The sequence below is a fragment of the Tyto alba genome, unplaced genomic scaffold (genome assembly GCF_018691265.1).
Source record: "Tyto alba isolate M040663 unplaced genomic scaffold, T.alba_DEE_v4.0 Super-Scaffold_39, whole genome shotgun sequence".
In the NCBI taxonomy this organism is placed as follows: domain Eukaryota; kingdom Metazoa; phylum Chordata; class Aves; order Strigiformes; family Tytonidae; genus Tyto; species Tyto alba.
Window position 1 is genome coordinate 513,972 of NW_024881314.1, and position 17,498 is coordinate 531,469.

Genomic DNA, 17,498 nt, shown 5'->3' on the forward strand with positions numbered 1-17,498 from the left:
CCCGCCCCACGGCACGCCAATGGCACACCGAGGAACGGGAGGCCTTGGACAGGAGCAGGCGGAGGCTCAGACCAGGACCAGTTTGATCCAACACGGTGTCGCTACAGTGCTGGGCACCAAAATCTTGGGGCTGGGAGAAGCATGAGGCCGGTTGCAAAGCTGGGGCAGAAGGCAGGGGGGCCGGGAGGGGCTAGGGGCTCCTGCCCGTCCTCAGCCGCACACAGACCACAGGAGGCTGAGGCTGAGCGCAGTTCAGTGTTTATTTGTTGCAGATCCTCAGCACTAGTTTACAAGGCCGTGGCAAAAAAAAAAAAAAAAAAAAAAAAAAAAAGTTAGAATAAAAAATCCTGCCACCCCCCACCCTCTGGAGAGGCCTCTGCACAGAACAACCCGACATACAAAATAATCTAAAAGGAGAAAACTATACAGGAGTATTTACACCTCTGATAAATAGACTAATACTGATCCAGGCGCCTCTCTCCAGACCGCGCGCGGTGGCTGGGGGAACAGGACAAGACACGGGCGTTTGCAAGGCAGAGGCAGGGGGGGCTGCACCCCCGGCCCGGCCGGACCCCCCGGCACACCCCACCTCCTGCTCGGCAGCGAGGGCTCGTGCTCGAGGTGGCAGTGGCCACCCCCGGCGTGACGTCCCCTGCCCCTGGCCGAGGGGCTCGTGCTGCAAGGATGTGCCGGGGGCGATGCCACCTCGTGCTGCCGGATCGGGGCACCGAGGACGTGTCTGTGCCGCCCACGGTGACGGTGACACCTCCCCGCGCCCGCGGGGACCGTCCCTGGTGCCGGGGAGGGCCCAAGGCAGCAGCGTGGGGAATCCCAGCACAGACCCAGACCCGCTACAACGAGGGCCAGCAGTTGTGTCTCTGCGGGGCCCCCCAGACACCCTGGGGCCGCCGCCCTTCACCCCGGCACCTGCAGCACCCCAAAACTGCCAGCTGCTAACCGCCAGCCGCTCACCTTCCTGATGGGACACCCCAAATGCTTCAGGACATGGGGGCTGGGGGCGGGGGGGAGGAACCAGCAGCACGTGCAGCCGCACGCTTGCTGGGGGATGGGGAGCCGGGGGGGTGCCCGCGGTGCCCCGGCTGGCCGGGGCGGGAGGAACGATGGTGCACACGCGTGGCCCAGCCCGGGGCAGGACGGGGGGTGTCGGTGTCCCAGCTCCAGCCTGTGGAGATGGCATCCTGGAGATGAGGCGGGGGCCAGAGCCACCGAGATGCTTGCGCCACCTCCCTCACCCCACGGTAAAGAAACTGCGAAGCTGAAGCTGGGTCCCGGGCCCCGAGGGCCAGGCTGCAGCGCAGCCCCAGCCCTGCAGCCCTCCTGGGAGGGGAGACGCTCGGGCTGCCGGGGGCACGCCGGCCTCGCGGGGCCAGCGCGGGCGGCTAGTGCCTCTTGGTGGAGGAGACCTTCTTCTTCCGGGCAGCCAGCATCTCGTAGAAAGGGTCCCGGCTGATCGCTGCCCTGGCAGGGGGAGCGAGGGCTCGCGTTAGCTGTACAGCCAGGCAAAATCGGCTGTAGGGTCGGGGCTGACCTGCTCGGGTAGGTCCCTTCGTGCCCCTGGGAGAGCTCGTTCCCTTCCCCCCCCCAATTTGCGGGGTGCCCCAGGAAGCACTGCCCCCCCCCCACCCCACGCAGCAGACAGGGCCGGGCGGTGCCCCTGCCCCACGCGCTGCCTCTTCCCAGCACTCACTTGATGCACTTGATCCACTCCTCCTTCTCCTCGGGCGTGGGGGCGGAGATGCGGTACACCGTGTGGTTCCCTTCCACAACGCGCCCGTCCGCCTCCGTCTTGCAGGCCTTGATCACCTGGTCCTTGTTGTCGGGGATGTAGAGCTCAAAGCAGTTCTGGGAGGGAGGACACCGCTCAGAGGCAGCCCCCGCTTCCAAAGGGGGGACCCCAGGCTGGGGGGGGGGGGGAGGATGACGAGGCAGAGCACTGGTACTGCAGGCGCTGCCCTGGCACAGCCGCCCCCCGTGCAGCAGAGCGGGATGGACACGCTGTGACCATCACCCCACGGCCCCCGGGCCCCGCCACCAGCCCTGCACACTGTGGTGACCGGCCCCGGCTCTGCACCCGAGCGCTGCGGGGGCCCTCCCGCCTCCCCCAGGGGCATCCCTGGGGGGGCTGCAGCACCCCCCTGGCTTGTCCCATCCCACTCCTGCCCCTCCAGCCCCGGGGGACCCTGGCACGGCACTCACGGGCTTCTTCGAGTCCTCCACCTCACGGATGCTCAGGTTCTCCAGGGGGATGATGCCACGGGGCTCTTTATCCTGGTGGGGCCAAGCAAAGGCTTCAGCTGCAGGCTGGACCCCGCCACCCCCCGCCCGCCTGTCCCAGGCAGGGCTGCCGGCTGCCAACACCCCTCTCCCCAGCACCCCCCCGGCACAGGCATCCTGGGGCCGCATCCTGCACCCCTACAGCCACCCGCACCCCAGCACGGCAGGAGGCAAGCGGGGTGCTGCGCCCGGTCTGTGCCACGCAGGCAGAGCCCGGCGCCTTCCCCTGCCCCGGCTCGGCACCCCCCCGAGCAAACGTCACTGACCGTCGTGTACTCGAAGTAGTAAAGGCAGTTGTCGGTCAGGATGAACCAGCGCCGCTTCCACGTCTTCACCCTGCCTCCTGGGAGCGGAGAGGGGCGGGTTGGGCGCAGCCCCCGGCACAGCGCGGCCGGGGCACGCGGCGCACGGGGGCTGCGGCGGAGCCGGAGCCCCCACGGACACGGACAGACAAGCACCGGGCGCCGGGGCGCAAGCAGAGGCAGGCAGCACACACCACGCCAGGCAGGGCACGAGCAGGAGCGGAAAGCGGATGGATGAGGATGGAGGCAGTGGGGGTGCCGGGGCTGGGAGCGCTGCGCCCCTTCCCACCCGAAACACGGATGCAGCGCGGGCAGAGGACGCTGCGGCCAGGCAGCCCCCGCGGGGGGGGACGGACACGTGGGGATTTTCTGTCCACACTGACCACGGTCCCGCTGCGTCCCGGCCAGCGCAGCCCGGTGCCGGGGCAAAGCACGAGCCCAGGGCCACGGCTCGCCGACTTTTGGTCAGAGGGAGTTTCCCAACTGCCACCAGAGAGGGAGAAGCTGCTCCCCCCCCCCCCCCACGCTGGCGTGCTCTGGCCGTGGCAGCAGTGCCGGATGCGCTGCTGCTGTGGGACCGGCACCGTGGGTCCGGCACGGAGGCACTGTGTGTGCGCTGGGGGCCATGCTCACCCCCCTGCAACCCCGCCGGGAAGGCTGCTGCCCCCCCAGCTCCCCACAGCCTGCCCCAGAGCCAGGCAGGGGCCAGCACTTCCTAGCAAAAGCCCCCCGCCTCCCTCCAGCCAAGCCCACCCCAAAACCCGGGGCTTGACCCTCTCCAGCCCCCGGCCCAAACCAGGGCCCCGCGGCACGGGGAGCGCGGGAGGAGCCGGGGGTTGGGGGCCCCCAGGGCTCCGCGGGGGGGGGTCGGGCAGCGCCTGCAGAGCCATAGGGGGCCGAGAGCCAGCACGGGCCCGGGGGGAGCACCAACACCCCCCGGCACCCCGCGGCTGCAGGCAGTGGAGCCGGGGCAGCACCGGCACCCAGCACGGGGACTGCGGGCGCTGCGCAGACGGCTCCTGCCCGCTCCCACCCAGCTCCAGGCGCTCAGCACCCCCCCGACCACAGGCTGGGGCCCTTCCTGGGGACACCCCAAACCCGTCCCCATCCCCTGTGGCACCGGAGGCAAAGACCCGTCGCGGCCGGGCCGCGCTGCCTGCGAACACGGCGAAGCACGGACCGGCGGGCAGCCCCTGCCAGCGGCCGGGCAAGGGGCGGCCGTGGCCCCGTCCGTCCCCACGCCGGGGGGTGCGCCGGGGCAGCGGAGGGGGTCAGCGGGCCTCGGGGAGCGTTCGGCGTCGCGGGGCCGGTACCCCACGTCCCTGCCCCAGCGGCGGCGGGAGCAGGGCTGTCCCCTCGGCGGGCGAGGTCCCCAGGGCGGTGCGGGTGGTTAGCAGCGGCAGCAATGAGACTAATCACCAGCAATTAAAAACGAAAAGGAAACGAAGCCCCAGCGGCGAGAGCAGAGCAGGGAGAGGGGTACGTACCTCCTGGAGTTGGGGGGCAAGGAAAGGAAGAGCCAAAATCATGGAAACATACAAATGAGGGAGAAAAGAAAATTAAAAAAAAAAGGAAAAAAAAAAATAAAATAAAAAGAGGAACCCCAAAGAACCCCCCTCACCCCGCGCGGGTCAGTGGGGCAGGGCTGCAGCAGGGAAGCCGTGAGGGGCCGGGGGGGCGGCACCGCTGCGGGGGCCAACCTGCCCTGGCTCGCTGTGGCTCTGTGGGACGGATCTCCTCGGCTCGGGGGGCGCGGGGCCTGGCTCCCCCCGCCCCATGACCTCCCTGCGGGCTCCCTCCCTGCCCCACGAGTGGGCTGGGACCCACAGCTGCTCTGCCGCCTCTCCACCCCCCCCAGCCTCCGCCGACCTGCCGTGCGCGGGGCCCTTGGGCCAGCGGAGCGCTGGGCTTGCTCAGGGGCGGGAGAGGCAGGTCTGGGGCTCTCCCCCGCGTCCCCCCACCCCAGAGCTGGGGGGAAGATGGCCCTTGCTCAGCGCCAGGGCTGGGCACTGCACCGGTCAGGGCACAGTGCGTGTGTAAGGTCCCTCTCCCATCCCAAGGGGGTGGCAATATGGCAGAAACACGCCCCCCCGGTGACAGAACAGAGTCCTGACCCCAGCGAGAGCCCCGGGGAAAGGCCCCCACCAGACCCTGCTCCTGCCAGCGCCCCGTCATCCCCCCTCGCTTAACCCGGGCAGAGGATTCCCCAGAGCTGCCGAGAGGAGAAGCCACAGGAGCCAGGGCGTGGGGCAGGCTCGCCGGCCTCGAGAGCCGGGCTGTGCAGCGGGGCCGCGGGGATGCCATGCACGCTGCCTGCACGTGGAGCCGGGATGCGGAGGTGATAATGCCGTGGGAAGGTGAGGCAGGGACTGGTCTGTGGCATGGAGGGGGGGGGACGCACGCAGCCTGGGGCAGCTCGCCGCTCGCTCCCGGGGGCCTGCTCCGACAGGACCCTGCTGTGACTCAGTGACGAGAAGGCCCTCGTGGTCTCTGTGCTCCGACACCAGACCCCGGTGCCAGCTCTGCACCCTGGGGCTTGCCCAACCTGGAGGCAGAATCCCCTGGGACGCTCACCCAGCCGCGCCGCAGGGCCTCACCGGCTGTGAGTCCGCTCCTGCTGACCAGCCCGGGGACGATGGAGTGCTGCTGGACCTACGGACGCCTTCCCCAGGGGGGCTGTGCCCCCATCTCCAGCCTCTCGCCCCTCCGCAGGGCCACGCTCCGAGGAGCCAGGCCAGCAGGAGGACTGGCAGCCCGGGGGCATCGCACCCAGCTCCTCCCCGGGCCGCGGCTGCCAGCACTCACCTAGCTTCAGGAGCCAGCCCTCACGGTCGGGGTTGAAGAAGGTGTGGGTGAGGTCATTGCCGTCGTCCTCAGGGATTTTGAAGGGTTCGTTCTTGATGCTCTCGTAGAGGTTCTGGTACAAGGACACGCAGCGTCAGTCAGCTCAGGAGCCCCGCGACGGGCCAGCTCCGCAGCCCCGGCCCCTCTGCGGCCCCTCCCTCACCCGCAGCAGCTCCTCGGGCAGGTCCCCCCCGTCGTTGATGCCACGGTTCATGGCGATGAAGCGCTCCGCCGTGGGCTTGTCCTTGACGTTGGGGTTGTGCAGGCTGGTGTTCAGCATGATGATAGCGAAGGAGAGCACGTAGCAGGTGTCTACAGGGGCGGAGGGGGAGAGTCAGCCGCGAGGCAGCGGGGCCGGGCAGCGGGGCCGGGGCCAGGGCTCACCTGTGGACTGGAAGACGCCGGGGTTGCACTGGCAGTACCGCTGGGCGAAGGCTTCCATCATCCGGTCGATCTTCTGCGCCTCCCCGGGCAGGCGGAAGCTCCACAGGAACTGCCTGCGAAGAGCGAGGCGTCGCGCTGCTTCGGGGGCTCCCCGCGCCCCCCCGGCCACGCTCACATCGCTACGGCCCCCCGCCAGCCCCCTCCCCGCCATGGGGCACGGCTCAGCCCCTCGCCCCCTTGGCTCACCGCAGCGCCTGCACGAGGTTGAGGTCGGTGAACTCGTGCAGCTCCACGAAGGCATGCAGGACTTGGATGTTGAACTCATCCCTGCGGGAACAAAGCCAGAGCACGAGGGATGCATGATCAGCAAGTCCTGTGACTGACGAGCGGCCCCACGTCTCCCTGCCCCGCTCCAGACTCTGCTCATCTGTGGGGGGAAGCCTGCAGCTGCCCCCCCTACTCGAGTCCCGGGCTGGTTTGGACACACCAGCCTCCTGCAAGTGCCAGCCGTGGATCACACAGCCCCCCGTGCACCCCCACTCCGCTGCCCCATAAGCTCCCAGAGCTGCCGTGGCCCATCTCGCGGGTGGTGAGAGCCCAGGGCACCCTGAGGAGACCCGAGCCGCCCCAGGCCAGCGTACCTCTCGCCCAGGTAGTCGCCGATGGCTGTCTTGTTGAGGCCCTCTCCCTTGTAAAGGAACTGAGCGATGTCCTCGCACGTGTTCTTCAGCAGATCGTTTTCGATCAGGAACTGGATGCCCTGGAGCGGTGCAAGAGGTGCTGCTCTGGGGCTTGCTGCTGACCCCGCCAGCCGGCCCACTGCCTCCCCAGCCCCTGCCCTGGGTGCTGGCCCTGCCCTGGCCCCCCCCCGGGCAGCCAGGCACCCCAGCTGTGAGGCAGCAGAGCCCAGCACAGCCCCAGACAGGCTGGTGAACTGCCCCGCTCCCGCCCCGGCCCACCCCGCAGTACCTTCTTGGGATCCATGTTGAACTTCTTCCTGCCCATGGCCACCTGCTTGTTCCTCTGCATGTTTTTCCTGCGAGGCACAAAGCAGCTCTGAGCACCCAGGAGGGACCTGGCTGCCTCCTGCCCACCCCCTCGCCCCTCGGGACCAAACGGGAGCCGAGCAGCTTGGCCCGGCCCGGGCCCCCTGCGCCAAACCTGCACAGGGCGAAGCTGGCACGCTGCTCCCCGTCCCTGCCCCGCTCACGGCGGAACGGCACGGGGCTGCTCTCGGCCTGCCGGGCCCCAGAGCAAAGAGGAGCCGCCGAGCCCCCTCCACGGGGTCACCCCATGCAGGAGGGGTGCCGGGCACAGCGTCCCGGCAGGTCCCCTCTGCACGCGGGGGGGGACAGGGCAAGCTGGATGCGGTGCAGGGTCTGGGGGGAGCAGCCTCGAGGCTGCGGTGGGGCCGGCGTGAGGGGGACAGCTTTCATGCCCCAGTGAGTAACTGGAAACGACGCTGGGAGTCAGATCCCATCGGCTGCCGGGACCCCCTAATCCCAGGCTGGCACCGCGGGCGCCAGCTCAGAATAACAAAGCCCAGCAGTCGCCGTGGCCAGACAAGAGAGGCTGAGGCTTGGAAAAACAGACCTTGAAGCAGCAGTTCAGACCAGGATTCTGCTACCGCTCCAAGGAACTGAGAGTGCCTGGGAAAGCCACCCACACCAGCGCCCACGGGACGGGGCTGCACCGCTCAGCTGCCCACGGCTCCCACGGGCTGCAGGTCAGCCAGTGTCCAGGCTGGGGGGGGGGCTCAGCGGAGGACTCACCTCTCCTCCGTGGACCCCAGGTTCTCAATCTCATTCGTCACTTCTGCTATCTCATCTTTCAGCCGCTGAGGGGAGAGAATGCACTGAGACAGGAGGTGCCTCCCTCCCTCCCTCCCAAACCCTCCAGCCCTGGGGCCCGGGGCTGCCCTCCCCTCCCGGGAGCAGGCAGGGCACCCCCACGGACCGGGGACGAGGAGGCTGGAGCTGGCCTCCCTCCCTCCCTCCCTCCCTCCCTCCCTTCTTCCCTCCCTTCTTCCCTCCCTCCCTCCCTCCCTCCCTCCCTTCCTTCCTTCCTTCCCTTCTCCTTCCCTCCTTCCTTCCCACTCCAAGCACTGCCCAGAGGCTGAGCCAGCTTGGGGGGCACTTGCAGTGGGGGCTGGCTGCACCCCACTGGTAATCCCCTGCAGCATCGCCGTGCTGTGAGCATGAAGGAAGGGATTCAGAGGTCAACAAAATTACCCCTTAATCCCTTTAGATCATGCCCAGCATATGGCAGTAATTAGCCTCTGCCGCTTTAATCAGGGACACGACTGACGAGTGTCCCAGATGAGCCCTGACCTCGCAGTCGCTTGCCAGGGCAGTGGCCTGGCCCAGAGACATGGTCCCTGCCCGTGCCAGGGAGGGACTGGCACGGAGACGCCAGTGCCCTGGGCTGCGGGGAATGGCACAAATGCACAGCCTGGAGCTCTGCGGCGGGCAAGGAAAAGCCGTGTCTGCCAGCCCGAGCCCACGTCCCCCGCTGGGACCCTCTCCCCTCTGCAGAGGCAGTGCCATCGGGCAGCGGGGAGGCAGATCGTGGGCTCCCTGCAGCAGCTCACCCTGCCCCATGGTTCCAGCAGCCCCGATGTTCTGCCCCAGCAGGTCCACGAGAGCCCCGACGGGCTGCGAGGAGCCGGGGGCTGGCGAGGGAAGGGGACGGGAGCACAAACCCGACCCACGGCCCAGCCTGGCCCTGCTCCTGCACGGGCTCTGCAGGTCTGGGGCACTGCACCCCCATCCCACAGCCATTATGGACAGCCTCTCCTGGGCCACCCTCCCCTTTCCCAGCAGCGGGGCCAGGGACCCTGGGTGGGGCTGCAGGGACCCTGCCCAGTGACACGGGCAGGGAGATTGTCCCCTGCCTCCCAGGGGACAGCCCCGAGCGGGGGGCCGCCGTGTCCGGGCCAGGGGGATTGTGCGCGGGCGCTGGCCCTCAGCATCACACCTGTATGTCAGCCAGCAGCTCCTGCTTGCGGCGGCGGATGTTCTCCAGCTCCTGGCACTCCTCCGGGGTCAGGTCACTGGGCACTGAGCAGAGACACGGCCAGGTCAGCACGCGTGGCCGTGGGAATCATCCCCGCCAGGCTCCGGGCGCAGCCTCTGCTCCCGGCCGGCAGCCCGGGGCCCGTCAGGAGCTGGGATGTGGAGCTACCGGGAGCCCGGAGGAGCCGGGCTGGCGAGCAGCATCCCCAGCCCCACGCAGCGGCCAAGTGCCACCGACGGCACGCGAGGAATGCGAGGGCCAGGGCACGGCCCCGCCGGGCAGCGGCGGTGGCTGCAGCGGGGGAGCCGGGCACCGCCGGTTCCTGCTGATTCAGCCCGCGGTGGCTGGGCAGCGAGGACCAGCACGGCCCCTGGACCTGCTCCAGCACTCCTCCCCGCTGCCCCGGCCCTGCTGCCCCACCAAGTCCCGTTCAACTCCGCTCAAGCCCAGCTGGGCTGGTGTCGGTGCCTGTCCCGGTCCCTGCTGTGCCCCGCGCAGACCTGGAGCCCCACAAGTCGCTCTGACGCACCGGGCCACCCCTGGAGAAAACCAGCTCCCGGCCGCCCTTGCAGCCCCCTCCGCGCTGGATCCATCCTTCCGAGCCAGGGCCCGTAGCCAGCACACCCTCCAGACAAACCTCGCCTGCGCACGGTGACATCCACACCTCCCCGTCACCCCGCGGGGGCCGGGCACCCCCTCCCCAACACCATCCCCCAGGCTCACACCCGGGGCTGCCGCACCCCCCCCCTTGCTCCCGAGCCCCACAGCTCCCAGGACATTCCCGGTGCTCCCCGGCGCGTGACCTCCCGCTCCGCAGCGACACGGCATCCCAGTCCTGTTCCCTCCCGGCCCCAAGGTCACCCGCTCCTCCAGCAGCGCTCCCGGCCCCTCGTCTGCCTCCCACCTCCGCCGGCGGGTTCCAGCAGCTCCCTCGCACAACACACCAAGGTCACCCCCGAGAACGCCAAAACACGGTCCCTCCAGAGCGCTGTCCCCGAGGGAGGTGGCAGCAGCACCCGCCGGCTCGGCCCTCCCGCCGCCTCCCGCCCCGGGGTGCCGGGGACAGGCACCCGGCAGGGCCAACACCGTCCTCTCCCTCCCTAAACGCTCCGGCTCTGCTCTGCCAGCGCCCCGGGACACCACGCGCCTTCGGACCGGCACCGTCCTCAAGCCCTGCAACGTTTCTCCCCTCCTCCGTGGGAGCCGCAGGGGCCCCTGGGGCGATCGCGACCACGCAAACCGAATCTCTGAACTCAGCACTTCCCTGGCTCCGCTCAGGCTTTCTGACGAGCTTCCTCCTTCGCAAAAATCCCCCACTGCCAAGGTTGGAGGCAGCCTCGGCTTGCGACACCATCCCTCCAGACGCGGCGGCAAGACTTCCCAATATTTTCAGTCTCTGACACCAGGAAGCATGAACCAGACAGCCCGGCTCATGGCACCAGGTTAAAAGTTATTTAAGCTTAAAATACCAGAGGCCTTGCCTTATCGATACACCCAAGCACCCTCCGTGCACCCCTGTGCCGAGCCCGCGGGTGCTTGGCCGCTCCTGCCCGGCGCCCAGGGCACCCGGCGAGCCCAGGCTTGCTGCGGGAGGGCCGAGCTGCACCGCACGCCCGTTGCCAGACACAAAAACCCCCAAATCCCTGGGCCGCAGCGTGGGCTGCGGGACCCCAGGGGGGATGGAATTCGGTGCCAGGGGAGCGGGCAGGGGTCTCGGCGGGCCCTGGCGCAGGCGCAGCACAAGATGCCGGGGGGGTCTGTGCCGGGGCCTGGGAAGGTCCCTGCCCGCCTGCGCTGCTGCGGCTGAGGGCGAGCACTCGTGACACCGGCCCGGCCGTGTCAGCAGCAGCCGGAGGAAGAGAAACCCCAGACGCAAGAGCTTTTCTGGGGAAGGAAGAAGGCGTTAACCCTTCCCCAGCACACGGCACCCGCCCTGCAGCACCCGAACGGCTCCCGAGCCCGGCGAGCCTCGCCGCGGGCAGAGCAGTGCCGCAGGGAAGGGGAGCCTGAAGCAGGCGCTGCCTGCCCTGGCTTCAGCCCGGCACGGGAGTTGGGGTGCAGCCCCTGCTCCCCGCCAGCACGCAGCCCCAGAGCAGGCGGCCTGGGGGGCTCCTGACAGCCGAGCCCCAGCACCCCACACACCGGTGGCTGCAGGAGGGCAGCGAGGGGCGCTGGCAGGATTTGTCCGTCTGTCCTGGGCTCCAGGGTGGCTGGGAGCAACAGCATGCCCCACCCCCTCCCACCACGCCCAAAGCAAAGCCCCCCCGGGACACGCAGAGGCCATGCTCCCCCCCCGTGCTCCCTCCCACCCCGCTGCCCCCAGACAAGCAGGCACGGCTGGTGGCACAGGAGTGGGGCAGACATGGGGGTGCCACCCCCCGCCCTCGCCCCAGCCCCCCCGCACCCCCAGGCCGAGCTCACCGCTGCCCTCCGCCCTCAGCACCATCCTGGCAGGCCGTCTCCAGCAGCTCTGTCGGCCGTGCCTGCGCTGCCTGTGTCTCCGGAGTGGTGCTGCTGTTTTTTGGGGCGCGGACACCTGCCCGACCCGGTGCTTCCTGGGGTGAGTCAGGGCTGTGCCAGGCCAATGAGCTCCGGGGCCGCCCGGGCGTCATCCCGGCCTCGCTGGGAGCCAGCACCACCAACACCCTGTTCCTGCCGCAGCGAGCCCGGGGCTGCCAGTGCCTTAACTCCTCTGCTCCCGGCCGGGTGGGGGAACGGGGCAGGCAGGGCCCTGCTCACCCTCCTCGGCCCCGGGGGTGGGAGATGTGATGTGTTGGGGTCCCAGCCGGGCAGGCACTGGGGGCCGGCCCAGCCCGCCCTTCCCTAGGACACTCAACCTGGCACATCTTGAGCTTGCTGTGGCAACGCGGGGCCCCCACCCACCCCCGCAGCAGACCCCCAGCTCTGCCCCGCAGGTCCCCCTCCAGCCCCCCCACTGCAGTTCCTGTAAGGACCGAGCCCTGGGCAGGCCTGGGCGGGCTGTGGGGACCACCAGTGCCTGCTGCTCTCTGCAGGCTCACACGGCTGGACGGGACCAGGACGGGGACCAGGAGCAGGGCCAGGAGTGGGGCTGGTCCCCGTGGGAAGTTGCTCCCCACTGTCTTGCCCCCTTGTTCCGGGGTGCCTGTACGGACCCCACCTCTCCATACGGGATCACTGTGCGGCACAGTCCGGGACGCACGGGGCCGTGCCTGCAGTGAGAGCAAACCCCGGGCACGGCCCCATCCCGCTGTCAGCTGCCTGGAGACGCTGCGTGAGCCTCGGCCACCTTGACTCAGCTAAATCCTGCTCGGCAGCGTGAGATGGAGAAACAGCACCCAGAGCGCCGGCTACGGCGCGTGGGGAGGAAGGGCTTCGGAAGCCTCGCGTCGGTCCTTCGGCCCGCAGCTGGGCTGCAGCACTAGCCAGCCCTCCCACCGGCCCACGCCGGAGGGGCAAAGGCACCGGGTCTGGGGAGACCACGGGGCCGAGCCCAGGGTGCTGCCGGCAGCTGTCGCTGGGCTCTGCTGTGGGGTGCTGCTGCCTGCTCCCGCCGTGCCCCACGGCCGGGGGGCCCATGGGGCCCCCAGAAACTTCCTGCCCGTCTCCGCACACCACATCCTGTTTTCACCACCCCGCGCGCATCCTGGGTTGCGTCAGCCCCATCCTTCCCCAGCGACAGCCGAGGTGCGTCAGGACAAGGGTTTGGGGACAGGCAACACTAGGAAAGACCCCCCCCCGAGCAGGCTGGGACCCTCGTCCTGCTTTCTGAGCGCCCTCCCCGTTACCCCTGCTCCCTGTGCCCAGAGCCCTGCACGGAACCCACGTCCACAGCCACTGCCTCGCTCCGTGGCAGCCCCAGGCTCCTGTGCTCCCCATGCAAGGACCCCCGGCCCACGGTACAGCCGGGCGAGCACCGGCTCGGCCACGTCCATACGCAGCGAGCGCTGTGCCAGTGCCGGGGGCGCAGCCTGGCAGGCACCTCGCGTGCTCCCCGCACCGAGCTGGGCCTGGGGAGGAGCAGAGCCGCAGCTGCTCGGGCTCAGCTGCCAGCAGAGCGCAGGGGTGGCCGGAGGAGGCCTTGCAGCCCCGTGCCCCACCACACAGCCACCCTGGGGCCATGCACAGGCAGGAACCCGCAGCCAGCAGCACCTCACCCGGGCGGCCAGCCCCCCAGCAGCACCCCCAGTGCGGCAGGCACTGGGCTTTCCCACACAGATTTCGGTTTGGAGAGTGCCGCCCCGAGCTGCCCGTGCGGCGGGGAGGGTGGCCGAGTGCTCACCCCATCGCCCGGGGCAGGGCAGGAGGGCGAGGGGCTGGGTCAGGGACTTGCCATGGCCACACCGGGCTGCGAGCATCCTCCTGGCCACTGCCACTGGCTCCCAGCACCCGGGGTGGCACCGGGCACTGGTGCGGGGCAACGCCACACGAGGCAGCCCGGTGCCCAGCTGTCCTGCCGGGGCTCAGCTTGCGGAGGCCTGAGACCGGGGAGGCTGGCGGTGCGTGGGGGAAGGAGGCGGCGAGACAGCGAGGACTCTCTGCCACTGTCAGCACGAGCCGTACAGAGCCGTGGCCGCGGGCACTGCCACATCTGCCAGGGGGACAGGGACCCCGCGGCGAGCAGAGGGGAGGGCACAAAGCGCCTACCTGCCTTGGCAGCCACCGAGGGGCAGAGGAAGGCCTGGAAACTGGAGGCACAGAGCTCGCTGACCGTCCCCATGCTGCGGAGGTCTGGTGCAGGACGCTGCCAGCTCCGACGGGACAGGCAGAGGCCTGGCAGGCGCCGTGCGGCTGAGCAGCAGGCTCGCCGGGGCCGGGGCCCGCGGGCAGAGTGCAGGCAGGGCAGCTGGAGGACTCCCCACTCCGGCAGGAGCCGGGGAAGGCGGCTCTGGCAGGGGAGCTCCAGCTGCCGGAGCCCACGCGTCAGCCCCAGCCAATCCCCGCCGCTCCCCGCCTGCACCCCAGTCCGCGCCGCTCCCAACGCTCCAGCCGCCGGCTCAAAGCCACTTAGAGGACGAGGAGTTTGGGAAGTCCCCGGCAGCCCCTCCTCGCCCTGGGTCACCTGCCCCCTGGCAGCCCCCTTGCCCCCGCGGGGGGCTGGCAGCGGGGTATTTTTAGAGCGGATTTATCCCTCCGTATTAGAGCATTAAGCATCAGGAGCCGGCGGTCGCGTAGCAACCAGCACTGCATAAAGGAAGGTGCACCAAGAGACAACGCGGCTCCGGCGAGGCGTGGGGAGCGGGGGGTGCCGCCGCCACGGCCCCCGCTCGTGGGGCGCCGATCCCGGCACAGCCCCGACAGGCTCAGCCCACCCCACGGGCTGTGCACGGGCAGGCCCGCTGCGCCTTCTGCCAGTCCCACGGTGACACCGGTCAGTCGGCTGAGCTCCGGGCAGTGGAGGTGCCTCCTGAGGCCCTGGGGGGCTCCAGCAGCAGGACCCGGGGGGGGGGGGTCCTGCCTGGGATCCCGCCCTCAGAGCCGGCTGCGAGCTGGGGGGAAGGCGCAGCTCTCCCACCCCCCCAGCCCCACAGGTGCCAAGCGAACCCAAACCGGACTGACGGCTCTTTGCCTCAAAGCGGGAGCGATCCCCAAGCGCAGGGCTCGGCTGTGAGTAACAAACCCCAGAGCCTGTCGGGGCACGAGGCCGCGTCCTGTGGCCAGCCCGCCTGCCGGCTCTCGGCTGCCAGGAGCCAGCAAGCTCCGCTCGCCTGCGCCGGCAAAGGGACGCGCTGAGCTAGGAAAAACCCGAGCAGGGCAGGCAGCGGGGAAGGGCACCCTGGGAGGAAGCCACCCTCACAGGCAGGAGGGGACCCCGGCGCCCAGGAGGGGAGGGAGGAAAGGTGGAGGAGACGGGCAGCTCCCGGGGCTGCGAGGGCAGCCAGGCAATCGCCGCTGATGTGACTGACCTTCTGGTTTCGGCACCGCTTCCCCTTTCCCAGGGACCGAAGCGGTGGTTGCCTCATCGACAGGAGGCAAAAGGGCAGGCGAGAGGAGCCAGGGGTTGGGGGGGCCGACCCGGGCACGTGGTGGGGCAAGCACCTGCCCAGAGCCTGGACCAGCATCTGCAGAAACCCCCGTGTTGCAAAGGCACCCATGGGCGCTCTGGCCGGCTCGACCCTCGCACCCTGCCCGGGCAAGGGGTGGTGTTTACAAACACCCTGGGGTTATGTTAACCACAGCTCCAGGTCCTGACCCTCTGCCTCCCGGAAAGCAGCGCCCCAGAGAACAACCTCCCCCCCCAGCCTCGGCCCCCCCCTCAGGCCCAGAGCAGAAACGTCCCACCCCAACCCCCTGCGACAGCCGAGCCGAAACAGCCGCTCGCTCGGGGGGACACGCAGGCCCGGCTGTGTCCCTGACGTGCAATTGCTGAGTGTCAGCAATGTGGCTTATCACTCTCCGCTCCTGCACATCTCAGGAGAGGAACCAGCTCACTGCCTCTGCCCAGCGCCGCGCTGCCTGAGCCCCACCGGCCCCAGGCCCTGGCTCTGCGCTCCGAGCCCGGTGCCACCCCTGCACCGTCCCCGGGTCTTCAAGAGCCCTGTGGAAGAGCCGCTCCCCCAGCCAGGCCCAGCAACCTGCCCCGGCTCACCCCTGCGCCAGCCCAGGGCCTGGCTGGTGCGTCACCGGCAGCTCCGCCGGCAGCGTCCCCCGCCCTCATCCCCTGTCTCCTCGGTGCACACCACGGTCCTGGGCTGCCTCCAAAACAGCCGGGCCCATGCCTGAGCCTGCCGGCAAACTGGGGCTGTGTGGGCTGGCAACCAAGAGAGGGCGGGGATCCCCCTGGGTGGGGAGTCCCCCACGCTGCCAGGGAACCCGACAGCCCACTCTCCTTCGGGGATCTCCCGCACCCCGCACAGCCCACCCCGCCTCCTGGCACCAGCCACGCTGCCCCAGACAGCGAGTCCCCCCCTGCACAAGCCGCTTTGCAGGAGGCTTCATCAGCCCTGCTTAGAGAAATCCATTAATCCCCCAGGCCAGAGTGAGCAGTAATCCCTCGGGTGCAGCAGGATTACCAGTGCTGCCCAATCCCCCTCGCCCTGGGGCTGGGCCTGAGCCAAGACAGGGCCCAGCTCAGGACACAGCCCCAGGACAGGATTGTGCTCACCGGTGCTGCAGCTCAGCGGGGCAGGAGCAGCTGGGCTGGTTCCCCGCCACGACACTGCTCTGGTGTCCAGGCGTTTGCCCCCCACACCACCACACTGGGGATGGCTTCGGTCTCACCACTGTCCCCACAGGGACATGCTGGGAAGGGGGTGGGAGCGCAGCCCCGTGCCCTGGCAGGAGCGGGGGGAGCCCACATCTGTGCCGCCAGCTGCTCGCCCCAGGATTTGCTCTCTGCTGAGGCAGATGGCAGGAGAGGGGCCGCGGAGTGTGGGGCAGACACTGGCGTCAGCACAATCCCCCCAGCAAGAGCCTCCCACCACGCTGAGGCCTCGGCAGACCATCCTCTGCGAAACCAACAGAGCTCAGGCGCTTGGGGACAGCTGCAGGTCGCGACGCCCCCGCAGCGGGGATTCGGAGGTGGCTGTGCCGCCCCAACTGCACTCTGCCCGGCGAGCAGGCAATTTCTGACGCAGACAGACAACCCGGGACATCTTCCAGGCGATTGCGGGAAGCAGCGAAAGGCTGCTCGCACAATCGCTCCCCGCAGCGCTCTCCTGCTAATGGGCTGCATCTGGCAACGCCCGTGCCAGGCCACGCACCAGCAGGGCCGGGCGCTCGCACCTTATCTCGCACCGCGAAGGCCCCGCTGCCGAGCGCGGTCACGCCTGGGGTGGGACAGCAGCTTCCTCATCGGCTGCCTTGCACAAACGCGGCGGGCAGGAAGCCGGCCCGTGAACCGGCGGCGTCCTCACCAGTGTCCGGGTGACCGCCGGGCAGCACGGTCACCGGGGACCTCGGTTCCAGATCTCACGCAGACAAGGCTCCAACAAAGCCCTACGCTCGTGGAAAACCCACCTGCCAACCCACAGGACCCTGCCTCCGAGGGTCAGGGCACCCGCAGCACCTCCCTGCCCGGTTCCGCTCCTCGGCACCGGGAGGGAACGCTCTGCGGACGCGGGGGGACGGAGGAAAGCGAGGAAGCAAGGCGCCCGCGGGAACCTGCAGCTCCTGAGCCCTGGGCGCAGGCCCGGGGAGACGCCGAACGGGCGGCACCGACAGGTCGAGCGTGGGCGGCGGAGGGAGGCGCGCGGGCCGCGGGCCCGGCGGGGGCTCAGCCCCGGGGAAGGATGAGGCCGTGCCGCCGGGGAAGCGGCAGCTCCCCGCGCAGGCCGCGGGCACCGGGGCCCGGCTCCCCCCCCCCCTCCCCGGCCCTTCCTCCGCCGGCCCCGCCCGGCTGGTGCCGCCGCGGAGGCCGCGGCCACGCGTGGGCGAGCAGCCGCTCTGACACCTGCGGGCCGCGGGGCCCCGCCGCCCCCGATCTCGCACCCGGGAGCGCCCCCCCCCCCCGCCGCCGATCACCCCAGCCCCTCGCCCGGTCCCCGGCGGGGGTCCCACAGCCCCCCCCCCCCCGGGCCCGCACTGACCGTAGCCGCCCTCCTCCTCCATCCCGCCGCCGCTCCGGCCCCGCCCGCGTGACGGGGGCGCCGAGGCCGCCACGGGCGGCGGCACGTGACGCGGGAAAGGGGCGGCGCCCAGCCGGCTCCTCCCTCCGCCCCGGCCCTCGCCCCGCCGAAC

At 70.1% G+C, this 17,498-nt stretch overlaps 1 protein-coding gene across 5 annotated transcripts; it reads right to left on the reverse strand.

The window, feature by feature from the left end:
* Nucleotides 1-242: 242 nt before the first annotated feature.
* On the reverse strand, nt 243-17,449 carry CYTH1 (cytohesin 1). Of its 5 annotated transcripts, XM_042802426.1 has the most exons (14): nt 13,467-13,645; nt 8,802-8,884; nt 7,598-7,662; nt 6,795-6,861; nt 6,467-6,585; nt 6,072-6,152; nt 5,826-5,938; nt 5,605-5,753; nt 5,405-5,514; nt 3,324-3,335; nt 2,562-2,631; nt 2,218-2,289; nt 1,709-1,863; nt 243-1,479 (listed from the first exon to the last, which is right to left on the reverse strand). In XM_042802426.1, the coding sequence occupies exons 1-14, from the start codon at nt 13,537-13,539 to the stop codon at nt 1,401-1,403; spliced, it is 1,248 nt and encodes a 415-aa protein (XP_042658360.1). In that variant the 5' UTR covers nt 13,540-13,645; the 3' UTR covers nt 243-1,400. The 5 variants fall into 5 exon arrangements, with proteins under 5 accessions (XP_042658360.1, XP_042658362.1, XP_042658361.1 ...); XM_042802428.1 differs by lacking the exons at nt 3,324-3,335; nt 13,467-13,645 and adding an exon at nt 17,348-17,449 and having other exon boundaries at nt 2,562-2,638; nt 5,403-5,514; XM_042802427.1 differs by lacking the exon at nt 3,324-3,335 and having other exon boundaries at nt 2,562-2,638; nt 5,403-5,514.
* Between the last annotated feature and the right edge of the window lie 49 nt (nt 17,450-17,498).